Source organism: Leptodactylus fuscus, chromosome 2, assembly GCF_031893055.1.
Source record: "Leptodactylus fuscus isolate aLepFus1 chromosome 2, aLepFus1.hap2, whole genome shotgun sequence".
Taxonomy (NCBI): domain Eukaryota; kingdom Metazoa; phylum Chordata; class Amphibia; order Anura; family Leptodactylidae; genus Leptodactylus; species Leptodactylus fuscus.
In genome coordinates this window covers 34,050,530-34,064,140 of record NC_134266.1, presented here as the reverse complement: position 1 = coordinate 34,064,140, position 13,611 = coordinate 34,050,530, and the positions used below count along the sequence as shown (strand labels likewise).

General features: G+C 41.3%; 1 protein-coding gene across 1 annotated transcript in view; it reads left to right on the top strand.

Moving 5' to 3' along the window:
• The window catches only part of UNC119 (unc-119 lipid binding chaperone), a 40,023-nt gene extending 27,541 nt beyond the window's left edge, over positions 1 to 12,482 (top strand). Inside the window, exons 3-6 of the mRNA XM_075263579.1 lie at positions 1,339 to 1,452; positions 2,695 to 2,797; positions 7,362 to 7,534; positions 10,124 to 12,482. Coding sequence (XP_075119680.1) covers positions 1,339 to 1,452; positions 2,695 to 2,797; positions 7,362 to 7,534; positions 10,124 to 10,236 — 503 coding nt within the window. The 3' untranslated portion in view covers positions 10,237 to 12,482. The remainder of the gene's footprint in view (positions 1 to 1,338; positions 1,453 to 2,694; positions 2,798 to 7,361; positions 7,535 to 10,123) is intronic.
• The last annotated feature ends 1,129 nt before the right edge of the window (positions 12,483 to 13,611 follow it).

Sequence of the window (13,611 nt, the reverse complement as noted above, 5' to 3'; positions counted from 1 at the left end):
GTTTTACTGTTGTGTGAATAAGGCCTTACATTGCCTCTGATCTTATATGGCAGCATACAGATTCATGAAAGAAAAAAGTGTTGCACACTTGATCATATACCGCATTACTATGGTATATTGAGAGAATATGTTAGACATACGGCAACACATGGAGTATAATTACTATGTAACGCTGCTCCATCTGCCATTGTACGTCCTCCAGCGCTCCGCTCTGATGTTTGCATGTGACTGTATAATTACAGATTACTTTGCATTGCTGCCATTAAAAAAACAAACTTTTTTTTTTTATATGTCTAATAATGCATCTAATTCATTTTACAATATTTAATAATTGTGTCGAAGTAAAGAGAACTTATTTTGAAGTAGTGGTGTTAAAGGGATCCTATCTTTCAAACCCTTTTTTTTTCTAACCAGCACGTCGGAATAGCCTTAAGAAAGGCTATTCGTCTCCTACCTTTCGCTGTCTTCTCCGTGCTGCCGTTCGCCAAAAATCCCGGGTTTTTGTCAGTATGCAAATGAGTTATTTTGCAGCACTGGGGGCGGGCCCTAGCGCTCAAACTGCAATGGGGGCGTCCCCAATGCTGCGAGAGAACTCTCCAGCGCCGTCTCCATCTTTGTCTGGAACGAGGTCTTCTTCCAGCGGTGTCTTCTAACTTTTAGGCCTCAGGCCTAGGGCAAGCCAACTGCGCATGCCCGCTGGCCACGAAGAAATGGCCGCGAGCATGCGCAGTCGGCTTGCCCAAGGCCTAGAAATTAGAAGACACTGCTGGAAGAAGACCTCGTTCCAGATGAAGATGGAGGCGGCACTGGAGAGTTCTCTGGCAGCATTGGGGATGCTCCCAGTGCTGCGAAAGAACTCATTTACATACTGACAAACCAGGATTTTAGGAGAACAGTGGCGCAGAGAAGACAACGAAAGGTAGGAGACTAATAGCCTTTCTTAAGGTTATTCCGACATGTTAGAAAAAAATAAAAAGGGTTTGAAAGATAGGATCCCTTTAAAACTTCTCAAAGGCTCTACGGCTACTACAGACGCCCAGTATACCCTACTGCCTTATAATTGGGTCTTTCTGGTTCCGTAGTTTGTTGCATATACAATCCCATAAGTAGCTGAATATCATTGTGTGACGCTTCTGATTCCGCCCAGTCATTCAGTGCGGCCCTTTCTTTCCCTCTATGCTACACCCAGGATCTTTACGGTTTATGGATTAGGACTCCTTTAACAACAATACTTCTACTATAACTGGCAAAATGATTGCAAATTTATTTCTTGCCGTTCTCTGCATTTTACAGTCAAATGTGAAGAAAACATGAATAACAATTCCTTCTATTTTTCAGATTACTTATGCACTCCAGAAGAGAACATTTACAAGATAGACTTCACCCGATTTAAAATCCGTGATATGGAGTCTGGAACGGTCCTGTTTGAGATCACAAAGCCACCGGCATCTGGTGAGTGATAGAAATGGGAAACACTGGATGGTTTTGTTCTGCTTGATAGCGAGGAGCGAATTAGGATGACGGCTATTAGAAAGTCCCGTGAAAAGCTCCAAAGTCATTTTGCATTGTGCTGTGTGTGATATGCAATTTATTTATATGGAAAAATTGACATGACTCGGTTAAAGAAACCTAAAAAGCTATTCCAAGGGGGTCTGTATATATTGCCGAAATAAATATGCAGATGATGGAAGGAAAATGTATATCCTAATACTTTTTTTTTTTTTTTTTTTTTTTTTAATACTTTGCTTGGTTCTGTCACACACAAACAATTTCTGCCTTCTTGCACAGGAATATTTAATTTTTCTGGTTCGCACCCTGACAAAGCACACAGCTGTACATACACACAAAGGAATTTGGAGCTGATTTTTGAGGTGGATTCTGCTTTCACAGAAAGCTCGCAGAGGTTTCCTCTGCGGAGTCTGTTTCAGTTATACGGGAAACTGATGGTGTTTCCGTAGGTACAATTGACACGCTGCGACTTTCAAGATCACAATGGTTTTGGAAATCTCAGCATGTCAATTATACCCATAGAAATGTTGGCTGTTCCCCATAGGTATAATTGAAACAGTCCGAAGAGGAAACCCCTGCAAGCTTTCTGTGAAAAACTGCAATACATGGCCATCGTGGTTTTGGAGATTGCAATGTGTCCATTGTGCGTATTTTTCCGCAAAGTGGGGATTGGATTCGCCACTTTGCTGTGACGGTAAAGCTTTTTTTTATTATCGCCATCTGTGCCATGTGGGTCCCTGACCTAAAGGGCTTTTCCAGGACTAGGACATTGCTGATCTATCCTTAGTTAATATTACATCAGTGTGGTGTGACATGTTATCCGCACCGTTCAGCTGTTTGAAGAGACTGCAGCATTCAGTCCAAGCACAGCACTGTACATTGTAAAGCGTTTGTGCTGGTTATTGTTGTTCATCCCCATTCACATGAATGAGACTGTGCTGCAGACAGGTCACCTAACTGATGGCTGTGACGTCACATGACCTGTGACGTGGAAGCAATGGCTACAAGGAAGCTTCTACCACTCTGATCAGCTGATCTGTGAAGGTCCCATCAGACTCTGTTTAATATTAATGACCTATTTCAAGAATTGGTCCCAGAAAATCCCAGTAATACTTAAATTTCAATATTCTGACATTTTTTATTATAATTTTGCTAATTATAGATTTGTTTCTCTTTATGTTGTAGAGCGGGAACTTGGCGATAAAAAGGATGTGGATCCAAACGCAGGTAGATTTGTAAGGTATCAGTTCACCCCTGCTTTCCTGCGACTGCGTCAAGTTGGAGCCACGTGAGTAAAACTACTATAGCAAAAGACAGAAGTAAAGGTGGCCATAACACATTACATGGAGGGCAGCCAAACCCACCAATCTCAGAGGGACTGTCCAACCATCTAATGTCTATGGGTGCCTACTGACTCTGACCTCAATGGCTAGAGATGTTTGGCAATGTCTTTATTCCTTTTTCCCATTCAGAACACATGCACTCTTGGCAAAGCGTGCAGGTGTATAAGGAAGTGGGAGAAGAACCTTTTGCCCAGCTAGTACCTAAAGTGTATGGCCAACTCCAAAAGGGGTTTTCACATAAACATAAACATTTTTAATTTGTAGACCATTAAAATTTTTTTGCAAATATAAGGATTTTCTGAGTTTGAGATACGCTAACCATCTAGGCTAGATTGACACCAGCGCTCGCTCTACATTTGGGGATTCCGTCCCTGAATCCACTTGAAAAATGCAGAAAGAAAATTGGATTGGAAATTCGGATGCCGGTGTGAACCTAGGGTGACAGTCTATTGTCATGGTTGGTTGCAAGTAGATACAACCATGTATGAAGGAACATCTGTCAGAAACTCTGCCATGATTTAATTCATATGGACAGGTTATCAGGTACATGTATTAGAAGATAACCCCCGGACACAATAAGGACATCATGGCTGGTTTACTGACAAGTCTCAGGCCATAGAAAATTCCGGCACTGATGGTCATTTATATTGACAACCTCCCAAGACCAGATGGTCACCACTAAGATGGTTGGAGAAAATCTTTAAAACTCTGCAAACTTTGTAATTTTTATATTTGCAAAAATTTTTTTAACTTTTATATTTAAATATGGCTATTTTAGTGGGAAAACCTCTTTAAGACCAGTCTAACCAATAGATATGAGTCGAAAGATTGAAAGCGGCTGTGATGATAAATGCACAATATTAGAGAACCAGTCAAGTATTTTTTCCACCAACGTGTGCAGGATGAAGTATTGGCTTTCCCATTGATCTCCTTTGTAATCTTTCTGTTGCATAAAAGTGAAGTTATAAATGTTTCAAAATATAAAGTCCTATGTAAATTACCTTCAGTAGTCATGTGGGCGGGAGCAGCTTAGTTTGCTAATCCTCCAGGGCGTGATTGACATCTCCTTTGTGATGACTGGAAGTGAAAGGAGTGATGGAGATATCGGTCATGCCCAAGAATTAGGATTAACAAGAGTACATTGTGACTAGTCTGAAGTTACCACTTAGGGTAATTTACATAAGATGACTTTTTATGTTGTCAAACATTTATAACTTCACTTTGATATGACATAAAGGTTACAGAGGGGCAGCATTGGAAAGGTCATTACTTCATCCTGCACATGATGGGGTCAGCTTATGGTGGAAAAACCACCTGACAGGTTCCCTTTAAAGAGGACCTTTCATCAGATCGGGCACATGCAGTTCTATATACTGCTGGAAAGCCGACAGTGCTCTTAATTCAGTGCACTACTGGCTTTCCCGATCTGTGCCCTGGGTAAATCGGTCCCGATACCGTAGCGCTTTAAAGTCAGAAGGGCGTTTCTGACAGTCAGTCAGGGACGTCTTTCTCCACAGCAGCGCCTATCGCGCTGTACAGTGTGAGGGGGGAGGAACACCCCCCCCCCCCCCCTCTGCTCACACAGCTCATCCATAGACGAGTATTATCAGGAGGGGAGGGGGTGTTCCTCCCCACTCACACTGTACAGCACGATAGGCGCTGCTGTGGAGAAGGACGTACTTGACTGTCAGGAACGCACTTCTGACTGTAAAGCGCTACGGTACCGGGACTGATAGCTCTTTACCCAGGGCACAGATCGGGAAAGCCGACTGTCGGCTTTCCAGCAGTATATAGAACTGCCTGTGCCCAATCTGATGAAAGGTCTTCTTTAAAGCTCAGAACAACAAGAAGTCTTAAAACTTTTTTATATTGTTAATCAACTTTAATTTTTTTTTTTCGTATGTGCCACTAAAGCTTTTCAATAGCAATTTGTACCCTGTAGTATTACAAGGGCCCATTTATAGGCCTCCTGCCTGTGACCGTAGTGGATTTATGGCCCGTAAATACTGATCCACAATCCGCACAAAAACCTGTACCAGTATGTCATCCACAGTCATGGATCTTGTATGATTTGTGGTCTGTGGCACAAATGTGACCAAAAACAGGACACTATTCATAATTTGTGGTCCTCGAATAAGGTATGGACAAACGGCTGCAAAAATTGGGGTCATGTCTGGGCCAATAGAAATGAATGAGACTGTACTTTTATACGGAGTTGTGGATCAAAACTACCGTTGTGTGCTTGAGGCCACAGATTTACATCTCAAATTTCTTTTCGACGTTCATCTACTCAGCAACTGTGGCTTTCAGTTGTTCATTAGGTGAATGGGAGCTGAGCTGTAATAGCGCAGTCAGGCCACTACATCGTGTATGGAGCAGTCTGCTTCCGAATCTGTACTGTGTTTAAAAATAGCTGATCAGTGTGGGGCCTGTGTGTCAGACCGCCATCGATCAATGACCAAGGGAAGATCTTGAACAATCCCTTTAATGTTGGGGTGGGGGGGGGCTAAAAGAATGTTTATAGGAAAAAATTATTAACTTTATTACTGACTCATGAAGACCAAAAAAGCGTGGTGAGCAGCTGGTGACTGTGTGCCCATTATCTCTCACCCCAGGCAACTAACTCTTATCACCCTGCCAGGCCTGGACCAGATGTATTTTCCCTGTATCAGCACACTTTTAATCACGGAGTGTCAGACGGGGAAGCCGGAATTTGTGTTCTCTATTCACATAATAGAGCACTTATTAACCCAAAGTTCTCTTGCTTTAATATAAACTCCCCCAAGTACTGATGTTCTATATATTCCCCCAGTATATCCACCGGAGAGGTCAAATTGACCTATGCCAAAACTTAATCTTAAAATAGTCAGTAGCCAGGAATGGCAGGAGTTAATTTCCCGTATTGGAAACCTGATGACGTTCAGTTTTAGAATCCTAAATGAACAAACCTGATCACAAAAAGAGAAATATATTAAAATCCGTTTAAGTAGGTTCCAAGATACTTTTTCTGTACTTATTGTCCCATCGAAGTTCTCCAAAGAGTTAGATTTAGATGTAGAACATAAGCATTAAGGTGCAAATATCAGATATAGACTGACTTCATTCTGAGTGAGAAAATAATAAAACCCTATTTCACAAGCTGCGCTTAGTGGTTTGTGGTCTAGTGATCGGGCAGAACCTTTCCATAAATGGCTGCAGTAACCTCCAGATCTGCGCTATATAAGGTATTGCAGCAAGAAAAATGTATCTGTCAAGTACAGCAAGTTCATGGACTTTCTTTGGGTTGCTGGCTTTCAATTAGCTTTCTTAAAGGGGTAGTCCTGTTTCAGAAAATAAGGTTCATTCATTGTAAAAGTATTCTGATACTTTGTGCACCAGTTCTGCACCGTTCTCAAGATATGCTGCTAAATGTGCACTTTCTGTAGTTTTGTTCTTTATGCAGGGTTCACATCTGCAGCAGGTGTCTGTCCAGCTCAGATCTGCCAGAAATTGGCAAGATAAGATAATCCTTTAATAGTCCGACAGTGGGGAAATTTCAGTATGTTACAGCAGCCTAGTAATACAGATACAGGATAATACACAGTAATATGTTACAGACGTAGACACACATAAGCTGAGAAGAGAAGATATACTAGGAGTCCATAGCAGCTAAGGAACAGAAGAGAAAGAAGGAAGACTTCATAGTCATAATCATTCGTTCTCTGTGCGGAGTGATCTTCGCTTGGTCTGATGTAGATTATACAGCCTGATCGCGGTTGGAAGGAAGGACTTGCGATAGCTCCTTCTCACACTTGGGGTGAAGCAGACGGTCACTTACAGTACTGCCAAGTTCCATCAAGGTCTCTTACATGGGGTGGGATTTGTTCTCCCGCATGGAGGTCACCACAGACAGTATCCTTCTGTCACCCACCACTTGTACTGGGTCCAGGGGCTCCCCAGGACAGAGCTGGCCCTTCTGATCAGCCTGTCTAGTCAGGCTTGCAGGACTTTTTTCTAGCCATTTAGGTTAAAAATAAGAGATCTGACAGACCTCCTTAGGGGCTGTTCACACAGCGAAAAATGAAGAGGAATTGCTGCTTCGTTTTTCGTCCGCCAGCTACCTACAACAAAATGCTTAGTCAAGGAATAGGATTTCTGCTCTTGCTTTCCTCAGGGTGACTGGGTCTAGTCGCAGGGAGACGGCAAGACTGAGCAGGATGGTTTTGTGATCTCTTCCTCCCATAGGAAACAATGGGAGGCGGAATATCCTGCTGTTTCAGAAGCAGAATCAACCCCCAAATCACTGCCAAATTCCTACATGTGAACAGTCCCGTTATAATTTTTGCTGCCCATTTTTGCGGTCTGGTCCAGAAGAATGGAAATCCAGTGAACCTACCCTTAGTTCGGCTCCAGCTTATAAACCCCTGTAGAGAAATATCAGATGAGAGTGAGATCTGAGTTTTAAAGTGCGTTAATAAATACATATAATTTTTCTTCATATTAAATCTGTTTGGTTTTTTTTGTCCTCAGGGTTGAATTTACAGTCGGCGATAAGCCCATCAATAACTTCCGAATGATCGAGAGGCATTATTTTCGTGACCAGCTTTTAAAAAGTTTTGACTTTGAATTTGGGTTTTGCATCCCCAGCAGTAAAAACACATGTGAACATATCTACGAGTTCCCACAACTTTCAGAAGAACTTAGTGAGTATTGCGACTCTTACTGTATACTCTTAAATGACCGCCGTCATATCTGCTGATCTTGATAATGTAAGCAGATTGTCTAGGGCTCTGTAAAGAATAATCTTTCAGTAAGGATAGGCAATATACAGTCATGGCTGTAAGTGTTGGTGTTGGCACCCCTGAAAATTTTGCTTTTATACACTTTTATCTCCTTTCTGTGTGTTGTGGTGTTCCAAAAAACGGAGGGAAAAAAGGCAAATTAGACATACCATAATAGCACATAAAAATCCAAAAATGGGCTGGACAAAATTGTTGGCACCTTTTCAAAATTGTGATATGCTCGTTCAAATTTTTATTTATGTTTTTTAATGTAGATTGTGAGCCCCATATAGGGATCACAATGTACATTTTTTTTTTTTTTTTTTTCCCCCTATCAGTATGTCTTTGTAGAATGGGAGGAAATACATGCAAACATGGGGAGAAGATACAAATTCCTTGCAGATGTTGTTCCTGGTGGGATTCAAACCCAGGACTCCAGCGCTGCAAGGCTTCAGTGGTAACCACACAGCCACCGTGTTGCCCCTGATGCTCGTTCATATTTGACGGTAGCAAGTAACAGGTGTGGGTAATATAAAAACCACACCTGAAACCAGATAAAAAGGAGAGAAGTTGTCTCAATCTTCGAATTGTGTGTCTGAGTGTGCTACACTAAGCTTGGAGAATAGAAAGAGGAGAAGAGAATTGTCTTAGGACTTGAGAACTAAATTTTTGGAAAAATATCAACAATCTCAAGGTTACAAGTCCATCTCCAAAGATGTTCCTTTATTCATGGTGTGCAACATAATCAAGAAGTTTACAACCCATGTTACTGTAGATAATCTCTCTGGATGGAAGGGAAAAACTGATGAAAGGTTGCAATGTAGCATTGTCCGGATGGTGGATCAGTTTCGGCACCAACTTGCTGTCCACATTTGAATGAAATGCAATGCTATGGCAGGAGACCCAGGAGGACCCCACTGTTAACAGAGATCTAAAAAAAAGTTAGAATTCGGTTTGCCAAAATGAGCTTTTTGGTAAAGTACATAATTCTACTGTTTACTGAAAACGGAATGAGGCCTACAAAGAAAAGAACATTGTATTAAAATCTGAAGATTACCAAAGGATTTTGGATCTCAATGTAGGGAAGCTGGTCTTAGGTCTTTGGTTTTCCAGCAGGACAATGACCCCCAAACATACTTTAAAAAGCACCTAGAAATGGATAGAAACAAAGCACTGGACAATTCTGAAGTGGTCAGAGATGAGTCTGGATCTAAACCCCATTGAACACCTGTGGAGAGATCTTAAAATTGCTGTTGGGAGAAGAGAAGGCACCCCCAAATATGAGACCTGGAGCAGGTGGCAAAAGAGTGGTCCAGTTGAGAGGCGGAAGAAGCTTGTTGGTTATAGGAAGCGATTGAGCTCAGTTTTTCCAAAGGGTGTGCCACCAAATATTAAGTTCAGGGTGCCAGTAACTTTATCTGGCCCATTTTTTTTTTGAGTTTTGTGTGCATTGTAACACTAAAAAAGGGGGTGGGGGAGGGGAAGCCAAAGTAAATGGATATGTGTATAACAAAATCTATGTAATTGCAATAATTTTGTGGGAAAAACACTTCGTTTTCTGTAAAAAAAAAAATGTCAGATGCCAACACTTAAGGCCATGACACTAAGTAATAAGTACATGTCAGGACTTTTATAATGGTGACACGCTTTGTGTCATAAAATGGAGAACCTAAAGCTCAGAATATTTTATTATAAAAGAATCCTATGTGCGGCCCAAACCACCAGTTAGTAGCCCCAAGGATTACTGATGGGATCGTAGTTGCTCACTGTAGATGCATTACTGAATTATATTAGTAATGCAAATGGAGGTGTCCACTTATTCTTTTGATGGCAGAAGTTTAGGAGGGGAAGAGTAAACTTTGCACATGTCAGAGTTTGGCATGTCTGATACTTTGGTTCTTATCGGGGATATGCGGCTGTCATTGGTGTCTGGTTGTGCTTTATTTGCTCTTTATGCATCTTTGTCGCCCCACCATTCAGAGGCTTATGTCTGTGGGATAGGCAATCACTATAAAACTTCTGGACATCCCCTTTAATTTGTTCTCTGGTTGAGCACATTCATATGGAGATTACGGTGTCAGATATTTTTGTTTCTAGTTAAAAGGGACTATTATATGGGCTAGTAGTAGTAATGTGTGATCCCAAACTTCCTCATAGCCAGGAAACAAGTAATCGCTGTTAAGTCTGCTGATCGCAGACAATAAAAACAAAACAAACAAACAAACCTGAAAGCTCCTATTAACAATAGTTGGGTCACATACAGTACCAATGACTGCTCCATGTAAATAGAGCTAAACAAGTATCAATCTTACTGATAGGTCAATGTTGTCTGTGATAGAGCCTTATTTGAGGCCTCTGAACTAATAGTCCGTTATTACTTTATATGCCTTTGATCCTTTATGGTGGTCTACCTTGTGGGATATATTGTATGGGTTACCCTATAAGTGAGATGCTGATCTTCCTTAACCTCTTTGATCTTGCACTTATTCTTGCATGTCTTGTATTTTGCAGTTCGTGAAATGATCATCCATCCTTATGAGACACAATCAGACAGTTTCTACTTTGTGGACAACAAGCTAGTGATGCACAACAAGGCAGATTATTCATATAGTGGAGGTCCTTGATCCAGTTTACGGGGAAAAAAAAAAAAGCTCTAAAAATTTGAAGCATTGAAAACAATCCCCTTCCCCTTTAGCAGTTATGTAAGGGATCGTACACAATTTCATGTAGGAAACCAATCCAAGCGACAAGATTGTTTGCCAGTAGAAGTTATACGACTGAGCCTATATCTGTCCCTTCACTCCCCAAGCCTTCTAGCACATTAAGATAGTGCAAGAACTTTCATAACTCTCCACTTTCAGTATGGACACCTTCATAATGACGTGAATGCTGTCAACAAGAACGCGGTGATCGACTTTTACCAGATGGACTCACTGACGAGAGTAGTTTAATAAACACCCGCGTCCTATTCCACGTAACGGGTGTTCTCCTGGAACAAGGACTATTATTAAACACCATTCCGAGTTTGTCGTAGGACTGATCTTTGTCATCTCACTTGGGCCATGTTGTCTTGGGAATGGCCGTTCCCATGAGACACAGTTTTCCTCTATGTATGTATTAGAAACCGAAAACACACAAGTAATGATGTTGATGTGTCAGCTTGGACCAGACCGTTGTTAAGGAAATCCAAGCCAAAGATAGAATCTGTTCTTCCTTGTAGGCTTGCACTTGTTAGTGTTCCTTCAACGTAAATGTACAATTAAATTTGCAGTTTTTCTCAAACGACAACCAGGCAATGACACACACTTTCCTGGTTTTAGGGCCGGAATCTAAAATGCAAACGGCTACAATAGTAGAAATATTAACAAAGTGAAAAAAGGCATAAAAAACGAATATACCAGCTAGTACAGTGGGCAGATACTGGGATAAATAATTGCACGTGGGTTGGATAATGGTACCGATATGATACGTGTTGGGATACCACTTGGCACAGTCTTTAGATAATCTACTGCACATGTTGCCTGGAAGGAGACCTGTATTATGTTCCATTATACGAAATTCACCAAAAACTGAGACCTAAGCAAGAATTGAGACCTAAACGGCCCCATTCCTCAATCAGGCCATTGGCTTCTAAAAAAAAATATATATACACAAACATTATGGCCGACCATGAATACTCTTTCAGCCGGAGGACTTGTGTGGTGCATTCTTTGTTGCAATTGTTTAAGGAGGTATTCTGCATACATTGTATGTGTAATGAATATGCCTGTATAATACAATGTACATAACACAGTATATTGAAGTGTATGAGATTTCCAGTATAATGCTGAATCTGAAGTACGTCGACCTGTCTAATACTTGACTGTCTATATATTGTATGTGTGTTACACCGGGTGAATTGATGTAAATCTGGGGGGGGCCTCAGGATGCCGATCCCGATTTCTCAATAGAATGTTACGTATCACTGTGTGGTACAGTGTCATTGACTATAGGGTGGGCAGTGTCACATGATCTGATGTGACTACTATACTTAGACTTTAATGCAGTAATCTTGTTTCTCAGGTGTGATTCCATCTGACAATGTTTTATGACCATGTAAGTCTGTTAGAAATTTGGGAAACATTCCAGTTTGATTTTTCTTTTCAGCAGCCTTTATGGGTTTTTCCTCCTTGAATTTTATTACATTTTCTGTGAGTACCATGGTGGACGTGCAAACCTGACTGGTGTGATGACCTCTAACCAGCTCCTGGATTGTAGAATAAGTTGTCTGTCAAATATCTCTAACACTTGTCTTCTAACCACTTCTTCTAGTAGGCATCTTCAGGGTGTCTGTTCCTAAAATGATCAATCCATTCTCCGTCTCCCAAGTTCTTTTCAGGTAACGTCTACCATAAATGGGTTGTCCATCTGTTCATTCTTGACTGATCTGACATCAGACCTGGAGAGACCTAATTCTACTTAAGATGGCCGAAGCAACCCTTCCAATGCCTAACGTGTATTGTGAACTGGCCCATTAGGCAAAGGCATGGGTCCAATTCTATCTCCATGATGCCGAGTCAGGTGGGGTGGGAGAGAAGGCCTGGACAACCCCTTGAACGCATCTACTACTTTCTAAGAATTTATCACATGCTGTAAACCAATGTTATTCAGCTTGCTTTGTAATATGTGCATCAACATAAAGGTTCTTTCACTAATATGGTGGAATCTTTCATTACGATCTTTTCTTCTGGGCCTCACACTGTGCAACAGTTGACCAAATGGGTTAGAAATGTCTTTAATTCTTCACGAATACAAAAGCTGAAATAAATGAAAATTTGGCATAAAAACGGGGTCCATAGATTCCTTATCTTCTGTCCATAGCTGGAACTGACTGCGGGAATCGCTTGGTCTGTATTACAGACCCGTAGGAAGATTTTTCTTTCTAGAAATCAGCCTGTGTTCTCCTGTGAGAAGCCACTTAGGGACCCTCTATACAGAGGTTGGCAGGAAGTGGCCGGTGGGCTTCTACAAGGCTATCACAATGCATATTAAGAACCTTGTGTTCATTTTTGTTGAAACTGCTGAGAAGGGTAGAATGTATAATGCTGGGACATGTGGTTCATGTCTCTTAATTCCCTAGCGTAAATAAAAAGCTATAAAATGGATGCCCACATTGCATACTTGGCATAGGTCTGTGCCCTTCAAGTTACCAAAATGGAGACTTCGCAGCGCTTGCTAATGCCTCAGATCCTCAGCGATACTAGGTTACGTGTTTGGAGTCTCCATATACTACGCTGTACAAATCATCCATTTCTGTTCATGCAGCATCACTGTGGGACAAAATGGCTGCCGGCCCCATGACATGTGGTGGTATACTCGAGGCATAACATCCAATAGCAGATGCTCACTGTAAATTTAGATACGTGGCTGTAGGTCCTCATATTAGGCCTAATCCTTTTGGGAGGTTTAACTAGGTTCTGTGCCTGTTCTTTTGCCCCATCTTTGTCCTCTGTTAAATGACTGTTCTCTCTAGTGAAGCCCCACATTGCGGAAACATAGCTTTTTTTTATTTTTTTTATTGCACTTTTTTGAGCCAAAGCCAAGAATGGCTTCAAAAGGAATGGGAAATATAGAGGAAGTTCTTACACTTCTACATTCTGCTCAATCTACTCCTGACCTTGGCTCAAAACTCAACAAAATCTGCAACAAAAAAAGCTGTGTTACTGCAACGTGGGGCTTTAGCCTTAAAGGGGTTTTCTCATGTCAGAATTTCAGCTGTTCCCCTGTCTTCTCTCCACTTAATGGTTTCCAGCTCATTACTGCTTGTTGTAAACTGCACTCAGGGGCTGTTCACACTGCTGTGAAGGTCCGTTTTAATGGATCAGTTAACCTAGACAACTAGCTGTAAACACAGAGGAGAGAGACTTAGTAAAATGGAGATGGATAAATAAAGCAATGTATAAGGTAAAAGTCTAAATATGATCCTTGAGCTGGGTGCACCCCTTTAAGTAATCTAGGGT